Here is a 17,903-nt window from a genome sequence, read left to right on the forward strand (position 1 = left end):
AAACAGTGTCTTCTCTTTTTCAAGCGCGAGCGCGAGTGTGTGCTAGAGCAGTGAAAGAGTGCAAAATTTTTGGGGCTCGTCTGGGATAAACGGACGAGCAACGAGCCGACAGATTTCTCGAGAAATTGAGGAGTACGCATTATGGCGACGCTCTCGCCGAGGAGGATCCGCTCTCAGATAGCGGCGACGATTCCTGCGGTGATTCCTGCTGAGATTCCTATCGAGGGGTCGTCGGAAGCATTCGGAGGACGCTCTCTTCAACGTACTCCGGCAAAGAGGAGGCGTCTAGAGACTCCGGGGACTCCTGCAGAAGCGTCTGAGACGACTGTGTCGGGTCTACAATTTCTGATGAACGAACTCCGTTTATTGCGTGAGGAGCAGGCGCGGCAACAACTGGTGTTTTTGGAAACGTTACGGCAGTTGCAATCTCAACGGGGAAACGAAAATCAGCTAAGTCCTTCCAATAATAATCCGATTTCTCCGCGCGGGCAAGATTCGCGTTCCGTGGACGCGAGGGAGGATCGTGGCAAGCTCGGTTCTAAACTTAAACCTGATACGTTTGACGGCTCGTCCCCGCTAAATGAGTTTCTTGCCCAATTTGATTTGATTGTGCGCGCGATCCGTTGGAGCGAATCGGCGAAAACCGTCGCGTTGGCAACAAGTTTGAGAGGAAAGACGCGTTCCGTTCTCGAGTCCGTTTAGGATTTACAAAATGTCAGCTTTATGGAAATAAAATCGAGACTGGAATTGCGTTTCGGTGAGGGGCATTTTTCTCAAAATTATTATTCTCAGTTTGTGAACCGGAGGCAAAAATTCGGGGAAGATCTCGCGTCTTTCGGTTCTGATCTTGAAAGGTTGGTGCGTTTTGCTTATCCCGAGTGTCCTTTCGAGGTACGGAATAAAATCGCCTGCGCTCAATTTATTTCAGGTTTAGCCGATAACTTCTTGAAGAGGACCCTTCAATTAGAAGGACAGTCTTCTCTGAAAACGGCTATAGAAAGAGCTAAGGCTGTAAGAATTATTCAGAGAGAAACTTTTGTGAGGAAAAAGGTCCGTAAACATGTTGAGGAAGGAGATTTTCTTCCTCTCGATAAAGAAAAAAAAAGGAAGGGTCTATGAAGCAAAAAGGGAAAAAGAAAGATTTAAAATTTTTCAGGAATCGCCGAGAATGTTGGACGTGTGGGAAAACTGGTCATTTCCGCTCGGAGTGTCCCGAGAAGAAGGGAAATGACTAAGAGGCACTAAGATTAAGAGGGAGAGTTCAACGAATCTTTTTTTAGAAGACTGTCTCGCTCACGGTTTTCGACCGAGGTTTCCCGTGAGACTTAGGGCAAATGCCGAGACGGGGACAAGGATGCCCTTTAGGGTGCAAAGAAGTCCTCGGAAAGTTATCTCCTCCTTGTCCAAAGATCAAGAGAGAAGGGCGCAAGTCTCGGAGAAGAAATGAAGCGCCAAAATGAAGAGAAGAGTTGGTTCAGAAGGAGCAGAGGTGTCGTCGCTCGGTAACTCGTTACAGGAGCTCGAGGAGAGCAGGAAACGACGCAGCTCAGCAAGGGAACCAAAATTGCATCCCTTTCATTGTCGGGATGACAATTTTTGAGAAGTGGGAGGGTAGTGTTATGAGCGCGGGGTGTTCTCGCGCTCATTGTGAACGGCAGCTGTAGTCGGCTGTCGTGGAAATCAATATATTGATCGCCTCGGTCAGCTGTGACAGACGAAGTTGGTTGCCATGTGAATGTTGTTAAAAGTCATGTTGTTGTTCTTGGCACGTCTCTGCGTTGGACGTGTTTCAAGCTCGTTCTTGTAAACGTTTGCTTAATAAACCTTTCTTGAGAGAAACAGTGTCTTCTCTTTTTCGAGCGCAAACGCGAGTGTGTGCTAGAGCAGTGAAAGAGCAACAATATTATTAGTACAATATTATAGCAATATAGCATAAGACCTCTCAGTACAAATACCGTAAGTACTCGTTTTATATAATTTTTGTATATATCCAATAAATTCATTTATTCATTCTTATCGAACTGATTTACAATTACTACGTAACATATACAAATCTGCTAAAAGTCTGAAAATTGTATACCTGGAACTCTGGAAATTGTTTCAAGAGATATCATACACTTGAAAATTACAAAATACAACAGTAGTATAAATAAAACTGACATTTAATTGAATTTATTTTTTCCTTTATTTATTTAAATTGTCCTAATTTTTAGTTAAATTAAATTTCAAATAAAACACTTAAAAGCGTTTGGAGCTGCTGGTAACAAAATTGAAATATAATTCGGAGTGCAGAGGGCCATGCTGAAGAGAATTTGATTTCGGTGTAAAAACGCCTTTCGATTTATTTGCAAGATTAAAAGTCTTTGGTGTAGCGTAGCATATTGAGCAGGTTTGCATTGATTTTGTGCCAGTAATGATATTTACAATTTTTTCATCGATTAATGTTAAAGCTAACGAAAAATGTATGCGTATGCGACAATTATTTAACGTAATTTCAAACGCTTGTAATTTGTTTGTTTTTTTACTGCTTGTTTTTGTTTCATAATCACGTCGTGCGATTCTGTTATATATTCTAATTTTATTGGACGACAAAATCTGGCAGATTGTGACATTCGATATCCTGTTTCATAATATGTTACTAATCAGAGGATACTAATCATATTGAGATAAAAGTAATAATAAACAAACTTTTATCATTAACGCTATTGTTATGTTCGTGTTGATACTGATGTTTGTAAAAGGAATAGCCGGTACTGCCATCAATTCCCCAAGAACATAATAACTCGGCTTCAAGTTCTGTACAATTATTTCTGTATATATTTTCAACTATAACTTCTCTTTGTAATTCTATAATCCTTTGTACAGTATGATTCAAAAGTGATTGTATCGAAACTTCAGCGACATTTTCAGTAATTAAAATTTCATCTTTAGCAGGTTTGCATTCTGCTTTAGCACTCCTAACATCATTATAAGTTAGCCACATGTCTGCTCCAGATGATATGCATTTCAAACGCATTTGTATGTACTTATTTATATATACTTATTTACTTACAAGGGAACGGACAGAACTGTCCCTCACCGATTTTAATGAGCTTTGGATATGTTGTAGAACATAAAAAAATATTAGACCCATATTTTTTTGTAGCGGCGTATCTCGACGTTTAGGGGGTTGAAACCACCCTTCGAAAATAACACGTTTTTTCGTTTTTGGCGAATATCTTTGAAAATATAAAGTTTATGAAAAAATTTATATAAAAGTTTTATGGTATTTTATACTCTTTACAATAGTATATTTAGATTTTCCAAAAATTTCAAACTTTTTAATTTATTCCACTCCCACCCCTTTTTTAAATTTTGAAAATTTTGTAAGGACAAAAATTAAAGAGCATTAAAAGCCAAATCCATCCAAATGTAATAATATATGGGTTCCATCATTCTCAATTATTGACAAAACGAGATGATAATCTCGTGCTATAGGCGCCGCGCTAGAAGTGGCGTTATTTCTTTAGTCGCGTCACATTCAATAATTGTCTCTCCTGCGTATATTTTTATATTAGAACAAAAATCTTAATTACATAATAGTCAACGTATTACACGATATAAAGTATAAATGCATATATATAACAAAAGTAGCATATATATACGTATGTGCGTACGTACATTTTCATTGTTACAAATGCAAATATAGATTAATATAAAGCAAAATATTTTTTTAATATTTAAAACTGCAAATACAATATAACAAAATATATAATATTAAGAAAAAAGTATAAAATATAAACTGCAATAACTATTTGCATAATTATATTTTTTACACTATATGCACATAGCACACTCTGATAATAAAGATAATATAATTATATAATTTAATTTAATGAGTTTGAAAATACATTTACACGGATATATATATACATTTTGCAGACGACACGGGCAAATAAGTTTAATATCGGGTGCTTTCCATTTAGTAACACAAGTCGACACAAGCATTGTTCTATCTTTTTTTATGTTCAATGAGTAACAAAGATAGAACGACACTTGTGTCGACTTGTGTCATTAAATGGAAAGCACCCATCAATGTTGATAGACGGGCCGGTTGTTCTCGCGCAGGCGCATCATATGAGACTTCAGTAAAATATCTGTTAAAGCATTGTCGGGTACGTTCCTATGACTAGCCGGAACTAACTACGGAGGCGCTGGCAATCTTACAGGTGGCGTCCCAGTTTATGGAAGGACACGCATCTTCATCATCTACCTAATCAGTGTGTTCCCTTTTGATATCAGAAACGAACCCCTTTTTTCTCTTGTAATAATCACGCTCTGCTTTTGAGGGAGCGTCCCGTTTGCCCACGTCAATATTGGCCACGGTCCCGATTGGCCACGTCAATATTGGCCACGTCAATATTGACCACGTCAATATTGGCCACGTCATTATTGACCACGATCCCGATTGACCACAAGGTGGATTGGCCACGTCATTATTAGCCACGTCATTATTGGCCACGCGTCATTATTGACCACGTCAATATTGGCCACGTCAATATTGGCCACGTCAATATTGGCCACGCGTGATATTGCCCACGTCAATAATGGCCACGTCAATATTGGCCACGCGTCATTATTGCCCACATCATTATTGCCCACGCATCATTATTGCCCACGTCATTATTGCCCACGCGTCATTATTGCCCACGTCATTATTGCCCACGCGACATTATTGGCCACGTCATTATTGGCCACACGTCATTATTGGCCACGTCATTATTGGCCACGCGTAATTATTGACCACGTCAATATTGCCCACGTCAATAATGGCCACGTCAATATTGGCCACGCGTCAATACTGACCACGTCATTATTGCCCACGCGTCATTATTGCCCACGTCATTATTGACCACGCGTCACTATTGCCCACGTCATTACTGTATATGGGTTTGCGACTTGGACGGGTGGGTGCGGGAGGGGGGGCCGAAGGCCCCCCTTGCACCCACCCACCCCCCCCGTGTGTGTGTGTGTGTGTGTGTGTGTGTGTGTGTGTGTGTGTGTGTGTGTGTGTGTGTGTGTGTGTGTGTGTGTGTGTGTGTGTGTGTGTGTGTGTGTGTGCAAAGCATTTCTCTGCACCACATGGGTTTGCAACTTTCCACGCTAAGCAAAAAAATTGATTAATATTGACGTGGGCAATAATGACGCGTGGTCAATAGTGACGTGGGCAATAATGACGCGTGGGCAATAATGACGTGGTCAATATTGACGCGTGGCCAATATTGACGTGGACATTATTGACGTGAGCAATATCATGCGTGGCCAATATTAACGTGGCCAATAATGACGTGGCCAATAATGACGCGTGGCCAATAATGACGTGGCCAATCCACCCCGTGGTCAATCGGGATCGTGGTCAATAATGACGTGGCCAATATTGACGTGGTCAATATTGACGTGGTCAATATTGACGTGGCCAATCGGGTGCCACTCGTCGTTTATCCCCTCTAACGCCCCACACTTCGGAGGACTATAAGAGGCCGGAGTCAAGAGTGTTAAGCATCACGTGCGCAGAGTCGTCGGCGCTCATACCTTAACGTTTGAGGAGTTCACGACGTTGCTACACCGCATTGAGGCCTGTCTCAACTCTCGACTTATAGCCCCCCTTACGGATTCATTGGAAGATTACGACACCTTGACCCCAGGACATTTTTTAATTGAATCCGCGATTATCACACATCCTGAGCCGTCCACGTTGCAAGTCAATACAAATCGACTATCGCGGTGGCGATGGTTCAGCAGCTGACGGAGAGTTTCTGGATGGTTTGGCAAAATGATTATATTAACACGCTCCAACAGAGAGCAAAATGGCGCCTAAAGCAACCATCCATACGTGTCGGTACAATAGTTTTAGTAAAGAATCCACTATTACCTCCCTGTAAGTGGGAGATGGGGAAGGTGATCCGCTGCCATGCAAGCCCTGACCAATTGGTTCGCGTCGTATCGATTGAGACCGCCACCTCTGAATATACGCGTCCAATTGCTAAGGTCTGTTTACTACCTGTCGACATTGATCATCTTCAGGAAACCGAGACCAAACAGTAGTTAGATTCGTTTAAACAAGGTTCAAAGGAAACCACTGCATTTATTTCGTTTTTTGTGCTTAAAGTTCAGTTAAGTCACATAAGTTAAGTAGATATAAGTAGCACCTCATTGTTATTGAGTAGATATAAGTAGCACCTCACTATACTTGCGTTAGATATTAAGAAGCACTTTATTAGAATTGCGTTAGATATTAAGTGTAAAAAAAAGGGGGGGAAAACCGTCATGTACATAAGAGCCTAAAGGTGTTTAGTCTGCGTTACGTTGCCATCAGATTTCAGGGAAGTGCTCATTTCGAAACTAACGTTTCGAGGCGGGCGGTATGTTCGGGGTTCCTTTATTCCGTGACAAAATTAGCCCGGGGTGACGAGGGAGTTGAGACTGCGTTGTGTTCCGGTTTGGCGGGCCTCGCGATAGGCGATACATTTGAAATGCAGAATCGTATCGTGTGCAATCGGGTTCGTGTGCAAACGGGTCGGTGCGCAATCGGGTCTGTGTGAAATCGGGTCCGTGTGCAATCGGGTCGGTGCGCAATCGGGTCGGTGCGCCATCGGATCCGTGTGCAAACGGGTCGGTGCGCAATCGGGTCCGTGTGCAATCGGGTCGGTGTGCAATCGGGTCCGCGTGCAATCGAGTCCGTATACAATCGGGTCGTGTCCAATCGGGTTCTTGTCCAATCGAGTCCGTGTCCAATCGGGACTGGGTTCGATCGGGACGGTATGCAATCGAGACTGTGTCCAATCAAGTCCGTGTCCAATCGGATCTGTGTCCAATCGAGTCTGTGTCCAATCGAGTCCGTGTGCAAACGGGTCGTGTGCAATCGGGTCGGTGCGCAATCGGGTTTGCGTGCAAATGGGTCGGTGCGCAATCGGGTCCGTGTGCAAACGGGTCGTGTGCAATCGCTTCCGTGTGCAAACGGGTCGGTGCGCAATCGGGTCCGTGTCCAATCGGGTCTGTGTCCAATCGGGAAATACTACTGTGTCCAATCGCTTATGTGCGCAATCGGGACAGTCCCGTGAAATTTACTGTAATCGTATCAAGAAGGATAGTGTATTCGCAATAAAGACAATTATTTAAAGGAACTTCACTGGCACCTCTCGTCGTTCTCCACGACCCTACGATCCTCGAGCGTACCATTCGGAGCGCGAATCGCCCCTAGACAATCGATAAACGCGAGCTATTTTCGGTAATTATTCAGTTTAGACACTGGTATTCAAATATCGATGTAGTTGTGCTTATTCGATACAGTTTTGCTTCAAACGAACGAATCTGGCAAAAAAAAGCGTCGCTCTGTCCCGGAAAGCGAAATAATAATTGTAAAATTTGTCGAATATTCAGGTTAAGAAATCTGTCATACCGACGAAATGTAGCGACACGAACACTCTCCGCGGCCATGTGCGCATGCTCTACAGTCATATGTACATGCTTCGTGGCCATATACGCATGCTCGGTGATTATATGTGCATGAAATAAAGGCGCGAATTTAAAATGTATGTGTACTTTTAACGACTTCCTTGTATTCTAATAGTAACTAGTAATAAATGAGTCTACATATACTAAAAATAATAAATACTGTAAAGATTAGCATATGATCTAGTAATAATCAACCATCATTGACAATCCTTGCGTAAGGATCTTGCTAATCTTTTGTGTGGAAAGTCGCAAACCCATGTGGTGCAGAAAATGCTTTATGCACACACACACACACACACACACACACACACACACACACACACGGGGGGTACAAGGAGGGGCCTTCGGCCTCCCTCCCGCACCCACCTCGTCCAAGTCGCTAACCCATGTGGACTTTACTTTGCTTGCAATGTACATAGGCAACCCATGTATATTGCAAGCAAAGTATAAGGCCACATGGGTTAGCGACTTGGACGGGGTGGGTGCAGGAGAGGTGCCAAAGGCCCCCCTTGCACCCCCCCCCCGTGTGTGTGTGTGTGTATGCGTAAAGTATTCTCTCTGTACCACATGGATTTGCGACTTTCCACACAAAAGATTGTGCTCGTAAAAATATGTATATAGACATTTGAAATTCGCGCATTTTTACCATGACTTGTGCTAAACAGAGCATGCGCTTGTGACTAAAAGCGTGAGAATATGATCGCTGCGCGTGCTCAAGTCATTACATTATGGGTGCGTTCCACTTAAAGCTCGCAACGACCGTGGAATCATTTCATCCTTGTTGGTTATCAAATATTAAACAAGGATAAGCAACGCTCGCGAGCGTTGCGGGCATTAAGTGGAACGCACCCTATGTCGGTATGACAGGTTTCATAACCTGAATATTAGTCTACTTTAGCGATTATTATTTCGCTTTTTTTTGCCAGATTCGTTCGTTTGAAGCAAAACTGTATCGAATAAGCACAACTACATCGATATTTCAATACCAGTGCCTAAACTGAATAATTACCCTATTTTCATTCGATCGATTGAAATAATGTGCTTGCCGTGCATCATTCAAAACACTGATAGCGTTTTCTACTGGGAAAACTAGTGCAACACTGGTGCGCACTGAGTGCAATTTTATTGTTCCACTGTAAAAATCAGTTCACATATTTTCAGTGTTTAATATTCTACTGACAAAATTGATGCAAAAAAATTGCACCGAGTGCAACTTTTGCTCCACCGTCTTTCGAGACGGTGGAAGGTGCCAGTACAAATTAAATAGATGTTATGTTCGTGCTTTAAGGTATTACATTAAAGTATATGTTATTACATTATTTTAGTAAACTTTATAACAATGAAATTGTTTAATTTTTAAACCTGTCTAATGATGTGTTCCACTGAACCACACTAAACCTGCACTATTATTGCGCTAGTGGAGTTTTCATCGAAATCTACCGCAGCGTTGGTGCTGCACCAGTTTTCCCAGCAGAAAACGCTATGAGTGTATCGTCAAAATATAGTGACCCTCGAGAGTGCTGAGATTGAATTACCTAATAATTTCTGACACATTCATTTAACCTATACTGCTCAACACAAAGTACTCTCCCCTCTTCCTCGCCAGCGTGGGTACGCAATGGCGGATAAACCATGTGACTCAAGTGACCAATCAAAATTGTGTTCGCCATTGGCGAATCTTTTATTATAGGTTTTTAATCGTACGTAAGCCTTACCCCCACCCCTGAAATTTGGGACAATCCTCGGTCTAGATCGTAGTACTAAAAAGTCTGTTTCTCTCTCGCACCTCTTCTGGACACCGTTTTCTATACACAAACTGTAGCAATTGCCAGTCCATATCTATAAGGTCTATGGTCTAGATATACTATGTCTATGGGAATATCTGTGATTGGTTGCAGAGTTCGATACGCCCGATACGCGCGTATCGCAATACGCGCCATGGGACGTCACCCTAAAGGTTGGTTTATAATAGCCGTAACCGTTAATTTAGGCCGGTGCCGTAGAGGCCGTTACCGTAATCTGGGGGTCTATTACAAGATCTGTTCGCGTCACATGCCCCAACATGCTCCTATTCACCCCAACGCACTCCAATCATAGACGTAAGATATATAGACCTCGCGTTTGGTTAGAAAGCTGTACAAACTTTAGAAGAAGACAGCATGCTTTCATGGTGTATCTTTCTCTGTCTATCAATACTTAGAGTGGGGCAAAAATTTACTATGGCAACGAATCAATGAAGGCTTCATTTCCCCACTATATGTTGTTAGACAGAGAGGTGACTACCATGAACAGAGGCTTACTCTTTCTAAAGTTTGACCATGCACAACAAAGGAAATCTAGAAAACACGAGGTCTATATATCCTACGTATATAAAGCCTTAGTACGGGCGCGTTTACATCGAATGTACTAAGCATGTACTGTGAAAAATATAATACAAATTTAATTCATGTTGATGTCCTCCTACTAAAACATTTTCACATCGGTTTTTAGATTTTAGCACTGAGGTTATGCTCAATTGCTAAATTCTCTCTAAAATGCGTTTTATGCGTTTACATCGACATTTGTATCACTTGGTACGCGTATTAGTTTAGTACGATACTCCTACTTGATACGCTCGTACTAAATTGATCCGGCAGCGTTTACATCGTGCGTACTAAATATTTAGTACGAATTTGATACGAATATGGTACCTGATACGCGTATCAAATGCACGATGTAAACTAAGCCAATTTCATACGAGCCAAGCAAAGCTGGCTTTTACCCCTTCTCCATCGATTTTCGTTAAAATGGCTGTTTTAGTGCATCTCAGCGAAGGCACGCTCAAAGTTCGACACAGTCGAACTTTACAGCGAAGCAACTGTAGCTGCCACTGTACGTCTGTAATATTCAACGTACGCGATGTACTGACTATAATACTGATTATAATCCATTTTTATACGCGGTTAATTACAGGCAGAGTTGGAAAATAATTTAATTATTGATTAATAATTGAATAAGTAAATAAAAAATTTTAATTAAATTTAGTTTAATTGCAAATTAAATTCCAATTCTTGATTAAATAAAATTTAATTGAGAATTAAATTTCAATTCTTAATTAAATTTTGTTGTAATTAAAAATTAAATTTTTTTAAATTGAGAAATAAAATTTAATTTTCAATTACAACAAAATTTAATTGAGCATTAAAATTTAATTTTCAATTATTAAATTTTGTTAAATTGAGAATTACAATTTAATTTTGAATTATAACAAAATTTAATTGAGAATTGAAATTTAATTCTCAATTGCAACAAGATTTAATTGAGCATTAAATCTTAATTTTTAATTAAATAAAATTTGATTAAGAATAAAATTTTAATTTTTAATTAATTTGTATTTAATTTAAAATTCAAACTTAATTATGAATTGGAATAAAATTTAATTAAAAATTTGTAATATGTATTTAAAGTAAATGTAATTCTTAATTGAAATAAATTTAACTGATCATCGAAATGTAATTTTTAATTAAATAAAACTCAGTCAATAATTAAATTCTAATTCTCATAATTATATCTCTCAGGGAATGAAATTTTAATTTTTAATGTAATTAAATTAAATTAAGAATTAGATTATAATTCCTTTTTCCGTGTAGCCAATGACAGTGTCGAAATGGGACACGACAGGCAGCGTTGCAAATAATTAATTAAATATTTCAATTAATTACATTGAAATTGAAGAATTAAAAATCAATTAATTTAATTTTAAATTAAATCTTATTTAATTAAAAATTAAAATGTAATTCACAATTACAACAAAATTTAATTGAGAACTAAATTTTAATTCTCAATTAAATTTTGTTTAATTAAGAATTAAATTTTAATTTTTAATTAAATTTTATTTAATTGGTAATTAAAATTTAATTTTTAATTACAACAAAATTTAATTAAAAATTGAAATTTAATTCTTAATTAAATTTTCTTGTAATTGTAAATTACATTTTAATTTTTAATTTAATAAGATTTAATTTAAAATTGACTTTTAATTCTTCAATTTCAATGTAATTAATTGAAATATTTAATTAATTATTTGCAACTCTGATTACAGGTTCGGAACAAGAACAAGTTCTTGTTGATTGCAATGCTGATTGATACAAATACACAGTAAATAAACAGAAAGCCAGCGAAGACATACTCCATAAAAAGATAGGAGTGGGGACAAAAAGCCAGCCATGGAACTATCTAACTTTATAGACATAGACAGGCGTAGACATGGAAAAGAGAAAGTGGAAGACAGGAAAGTCTTTGATTATAACAATTCGTACCACATAACGTTTTTTCTATACAGTTCGGAAATCTTCGTTTATAGAGAATTGTATTATACTAGCTTAAAATTTTAGCTAAAAACATTGGGTAACAAACAAAATTGTATAGTGATTTTTAAAAAGTTACTAAAGCTTCTCAAGCTAAATAATAAACGTTTTGTTATATTTATCATGTAAGTATACGTTTTACACATATATATATTTATTTATTTACACCTTACTCACAATATTCATAATTACAATAGATTAAGTGTGACAATGGCAATTAAGACTCAGATAACACAGAATATTTATCATAAATATTTAACAAATTTATTTTCAAAAAATATTTTTTAATGATTATATAATTATTTTTTTATAAACGATACAAATTTAGAAATAATACAAAAATTATTATCAACAATATATAGAATATATTTTTTTAATGTACTGAAAAATATTATTTATGGATGAACTTGAAATATTTTTTACATTCTTTGATAATAATGTATAAACATTTATTTTAAATATTTTCATAAATATTTATATGTTTTAATATAACTAATAAATATTTATTAGTTATATTTTATTTTATAAATTTAATGAAATACATATATCATAATTTTTTTATACCTGGCAAACTTGGACATAAAAATATGTACTAAATACTTATCATAAATATTTTTTCTTCTTATCAATATTTTATAAATATTTTATAAATATTTTGTGCTATCTGAGGATTTATCAGAAACAAAATAGAAAATTAGCATAAGTATTCTAATTTACTATTTTTCTCTAAACGTTCTTTCTCTAAATTAATAAATATTAAATAATAATCAACTGAAAAGGATTAAGCAATTAAAATAATCCTTTATTCGCCAGTGATTGTAAAAAAACACAATGTAATTATTACATTTGACCTGAATGTGTACCACATAATTTCTATGTATCCAAGCACTTGAGAAGGATCGAAACCAACGGTCGAAACGTTATATGTTATTTAATTAAATCAATTTGAGGCCAGCCAGGTCAAACGTAATAATTACATTGTGTGAAAAGCATTAATCTGAAAAAGTAAAAAAAAAATATTAATACTTTCAGAAAGAGAGAGAAAGAGTGAGAGGGGAGGGAGATGGATGCAATAATGAGAATATTATTAAGAGAAGAATTAGAAGAAGAAGAAAAAGAGAACTTACGATTAGAACGTATATTTTTAAGAGATAGAAACAATCCTTTTGATTTACCGAATTCAGAATTTAAACGCTTATTTCGATTATCCAAAGAATTAATGCAACAGTTAATAGAAGAATTGACACCACACATGGATGAAGGGCAAAGAGATACAAAAATTTCAATTCCGTTGCGAGTTTTTTCAATAGTACATTTTTTTGCTACTGGTCATTATCAACGAAGCGTAGGAAGTCATTTTAATATTGCAATTGCTCAACAAACGATGAGTAAATATCTTCCAGAAATATGTAATGCCATAGAAGCTATTGCACCACGATGGATTCAGTTTCCAATTAATGAAGAAAGAAAACAACATATAAAAGAGGAATTTATGCGTAAATTTGAATTTCCTGGAATTATTGGAATAATTGATGGCACACAAGTGCGCATTAGTGAGCCAGAAGAAGATGAACATATTTATTTCAATAGAAAAGGGTATCATGCTAAAAATGTGCAGATAATTTGCGATTCAGATCTTAATATCATTAACGTTAATGCAAATTTTGGTGGAGCAGCACACGATTCATTTATTTGGAATTCCTCAGCGATTAGAACTGTTTTAGAAGAAAATTATCGATTAGGTGACAGAAGAAGCTGGTTAATTGGAGATAGTGGATATCCGCTGGAACCATGGTTAATGACTCCAATACGTAATGCAAGACAAGATACACCTGAACGAAGATTTAATGACCATTTAATTATAGCACGCAATTGTATTGAACGATGTATAGGTATACATTTTTACTTTTATAATTAAACATAGACAATAAATTCTGTAATTATACATAGACAATAAATATATACACATACAGCGTGCGCACATACACATATACACACACGTATGTATAATATCACTGACGAGTACTACTAATAGTATTTCGTCGGTGATAATATATATATATATATATAATATATATATATATATATGTATATACAAATATATTGATATTATAATAATATTATACATTTTAGGGGTACTTAAAACGCGTTTTAGATGCCTTTTGAATAAAGATCGCGTTTTAAAATATCATCCACAAAAAGCTGGAATGATTATTAATGCTTGCTGTGTTCTACATAATATGTGTATGAAAGCTAATATGCCTTTGGATGATGAACTAGAAATGGATGATGACAATAATGGATATATAGTAATGCCAATAGATCATAACATACCAAATATTGAAAATGTTTTAAATGCAGGTCGCAATCAACGTGCAAATATAATTAATCGATACTTTCGATAATGGAAATTGTACGATAATAATAAAAAAAATTATTTTTTAATATTCAATAAAATTATTTTATTTCAAATCATATAACAATATATAATGACATATAATATATATAATAAATAATACAAAAATAAAGAACGCAATACGATTACAGGTAAAAACTTAATGTCACACTTATGTTGCACTGAACATAATATTTTCAGCTTTTATTGAACAACGGAAAATCTCGTATTAAACAACACAGCAGTTTTGTACTTTCTACATAGATTATTAAACTACATAATACTGATTATAAATATTCTGTTTATAATATTTATAATATTGCATATATTAAAATATTACAGTAACATTGCACTTAAACTTAATAATTTTTTGCCTTATTTAATTTAACAATGTATACAAAAATGCTTTTGCAGAAAAAATATCGTAATACTGCAATTTTATATTCAGGGATAATATTAAAGGTGATCGCATTTACATTCTAATGTATGCTATAGAGTTTTTAAAATTAACTGTGCATTTCGAAATACGCTGATAATATTAACTGTGAAATAGTTGTTCAAATTATTTTTAATAATTTCTACAGCAAGACAATTTTACAATTAATATTATAATCCAACTATGTCGTTAGCGTACATTTTATTAATAGTGAGTAATGAAAAATTAAAATTTATACTTTTATATCTCTTTGGCTCTATGTATTAACTATTGCATTAATTCTTTGGAAGCGAAATAAATCTTTAAATTATAAATTCGGTAGATTAAATGGATTGTTTTCATCTCTTAAAAATATACGTTTTAATCTTTTTTTTTTTCTTATAATTTTAACATTGTCATTATTGCATTCATCTCTCTTTCTCTTTCTCTACAAATATTATTAATTCTTTTTTCACTTATATACTAAAAATTTGTAATATGTATCGTATAAAGGTGCCATTTCATAGGCGTCAGTTGACGCGCGTCAAGACGATTTGTGACGTCATGATAGTTTCTACGTCGACGTTGAAGAAGTTCGAATTTTCTAACTTCTATAGCGTCAAACCAGCGTCCAATCGTCGCACGCGATAGACAACGCAAGTTACAAAACTGACGCGTGAAAACGTTTACGCGTTAGAATTGGTCAGAATAGGTCAGAATATTAGCGTCAACTGACGCCCATAAAAAGGCACCCTTTAAGGTTGGCATATATAATAAGGCACCGTTAAAGGTATCCTTTCACGCTGACGCTTGACGCTCATTTTCAGCGTCAAAAGACACCATGTGACTAAAAATGACGAATGGGTATCTTTATTTTTAATCACGTGATGTCTTTTCACGCTAAAAATGAGTGTCAAGCGTCAGCGTGAAAAAGCACCTTAAAGATCAACGACATGTAACTTTAATCACAATGCAATAACTTTTAATATATACTTTCAATATAACTATATATATATATATAAAACAAATAAAATTATGAAATTATTCTGTCATATTGTAATTGTCATCAAGAAACTCAACAGATTCAAATTCGTTATCTGTTTTTTCATTTGTAATATAATAATTAACCAATTGATTGATATTAGATGCAATCTGTTCTAAGTGATAAGAAGCATTTTGAATATTTAGATTAATATTATTTAATATATCTGTTTGTTCTCGATGCATTGTGGTCAAAGTCACATATCGTTGGCTTTTATCAGATGACGTAATTATTCTTTTCTTATTTTGTAATGAAAAATTCTCCTTGTCTTCATTTACTGTTCGTTTGTTTGACGTTGATACAGAAGGTTTTTCTTTATCTCCATTTGCTGTTCCTTTCTTTAATAGCACTAATGGTGGAGGTTCTATTATTCCTGAAGATTTGGATGTTGATAGCACTGTTTGTATCTATCATATAGATCATTTATTAGATATTTACCATAGGTCATTAAATTAACTTTTTAAGTACTTGTAAGTAATCAGTAATTACTAACCGGACTACTAACAGTCTTCGCTTCTTGAAATATCTTCTTGTTTTTATTTTCAAAAATATTATATTGTGTCATTTCTTTTGTCGACGTTGAAGTCGATGCTGACTGTGTCATTTCTTTCGTCCCAGATTGCCATGCTATCGACTGCAAATTACATAAAAACACTTTCTATTTATATAATTTATTACACACTTTGTTACATTTTATTATCATTTTATTATCATTAATATTTCTCACCTCGGGTATAATCATTTCAGTGTTTGTACGAATAAAAGGTTGTACAGATGTGGATAATATTACTTTACTCGGAGTTGATGTTATAATTTTATTATTTGTAGATCGTTCTGTTGTGACTATAGTAAACAATAGATAATAAATGTGTAATAAACTATATGATAAAATTATAATATAAAACTACTAATACTATTTTAATACTGTTAATACTACTTTTACCTTTATTATTAATAGTTGTATTGGAGTCAACTATTCCTAATTCTTTGTTTAAATCTCCAGTTACAGCTTTCCACCCTAAGATGGCCATTAATTTTTCTTCCGTTTGGGTGAGTGGTATTGTTTTCATAGATCCACCACCTGTTGCAGTCATTTCCTGCCTTTGACGTCTTGCTTTTGCTTTTACTTTGGATTTCCAGCGTCCAATAGCCTGTAGCATAAAACTAAATTTTATTACAAATAATATTCAGATAATCTTATGTATAATATATACCTCTTTCCATTTCTGTATAGAACGTTGTCCATGTCCTAAACTGTTGAGGATTCCAATCATTTCTTCCCACAATTCTTTTATTTTAATATTATCTCCATCAAATCCTCCAAATTTGGATTTTAATAACATGGGATAATTTATAATTACGTCCCAATGTTCAGAAGTTGTTTTAAAATCTCTTTCAAACTCTTCGGTTGCTTTTAAAAAATAATTAAAATTTAATAACTATAGCGTATATATAATTTAAGTTTTGTATAAAATAATCCTGTAGAAAAAAATTATGCAACAATTACTACACAAAAATTGCATATTTTTGTACATAAATTTTTGCAGTTTTTACAGATTTTTGTACTGAAAGTTTTTACAGATTTTGTACAGAAAATTCTGCCAAATATTCTGCAGAAAAATTCTGAAGGCGAAAACTTTGTACAAAACTGCAGAAATTCCTCACAAAAATACGCAATTTTTTGTGCAGTAATTTTTGCATAATTTTTTCCTACAAGGTAATAATATAATAATACATTATATTAATTGTTTTCTAACAATTTACAAACATAAAACATTGAAAAAATTTTATTTCTATAAAATAAACGACCAATAACATACACACACACACCTACACGCACGCACGCACCCACGCATGCACACACGCACATATATACATATAAATAATATAAAATAATACTTACCCATTATTTCTTTTAAAGTTATCCTTGTTACAGTTAGTGAAACGGTCAGGGCAGGGTATACCATTAGGTTAGAAAATAGATAAAGAAAGAGCTGTGAAAGTCTTTCTATTTTTACCACTTCGGGCGACAATCGGAACAGTCCGATGATGCACGATTTTGCTTAAGTAGTTACTTTCTGTATATAGACAGGAAATTTCTTTCTATTTCTCTGGTTACTTTTTTACATAGTACGGGTGCAGCTTTTCTTCTCGCTCCATGAAAAGGAAGGAGGCGAATAGCGATAGCTAAGCGACGCTGCTTTTTATTGG

The 17,903-nt window shown here is 35.3% G+C and overlaps 2 protein-coding genes across 7 annotated transcripts; one reads left to right on the plus strand and one right to left on the minus strand.

Annotated features, from left to right (window-relative positions):
• The first annotated feature begins 11,694 nt into the window (after positions 1-11,694).
• Positions 11,695-14,292, plus strand: LOC118645405 (putative nuclease HARBI1). The gene is made up of 3 exons (XM_036286348.1): positions 11,695-11,965; positions 12,873-13,732; positions 13,974-14,292. Exons 2-3 carry the CDS (start codon positions 12,904-12,906, stop codon positions 14,243-14,245), a joined length of 1,101 nt encoding a protein of 366 aa, XP_036142241.1. The 5' UTR covers positions 11,695-11,965; positions 12,873-12,903; the 3' UTR covers positions 14,246-14,292.
• Positions 14,293-14,409: 117 nt separating this feature from the next.
• LOC118645404 lies at positions 14,410-17,827 on the minus strand. Of its 6 annotated transcripts, none has more exons than XM_036286344.1 (8): positions 17,596-17,811; positions 16,907-17,103; positions 16,636-16,843; positions 16,420-16,535; positions 16,186-16,350; positions 15,919-16,099; positions 15,435-15,466; positions 14,410-15,403 (listed from the first exon to the last, which is right to left on the minus strand). In XM_036286344.1, exons 1-7 carry the CDS (start codon positions 17,657-17,659, stop codon positions 15,435-15,437), a joined length of 963 nt encoding a protein of 320 aa, XP_036142237.1. In that variant the 5' UTR covers positions 17,660-17,811; the 3' UTR covers positions 14,410-15,403. The 6 variants fall into 6 exon arrangements, with proteins under 6 accessions (XP_036142237.1, XP_036142239.1, XP_036142238.1 ...); XM_036286346.1 differs by having other exon boundaries at positions 15,435-15,459; positions 17,596-17,810; XM_036286345.1 differs by having other exon boundaries at positions 14,410-15,459; positions 17,596-17,810.
• Positions 17,828-17,903: the final 76 nt, after the last annotated feature.

Source organism: Monomorium pharaonis, chromosome 4 (genome assembly GCF_013373865.1).
Source record: "Monomorium pharaonis isolate MP-MQ-018 chromosome 4, ASM1337386v2, whole genome shotgun sequence".
In the NCBI taxonomy this organism is placed as follows: domain Eukaryota; kingdom Metazoa; phylum Arthropoda; class Insecta; order Hymenoptera; family Formicidae; genus Monomorium; species Monomorium pharaonis.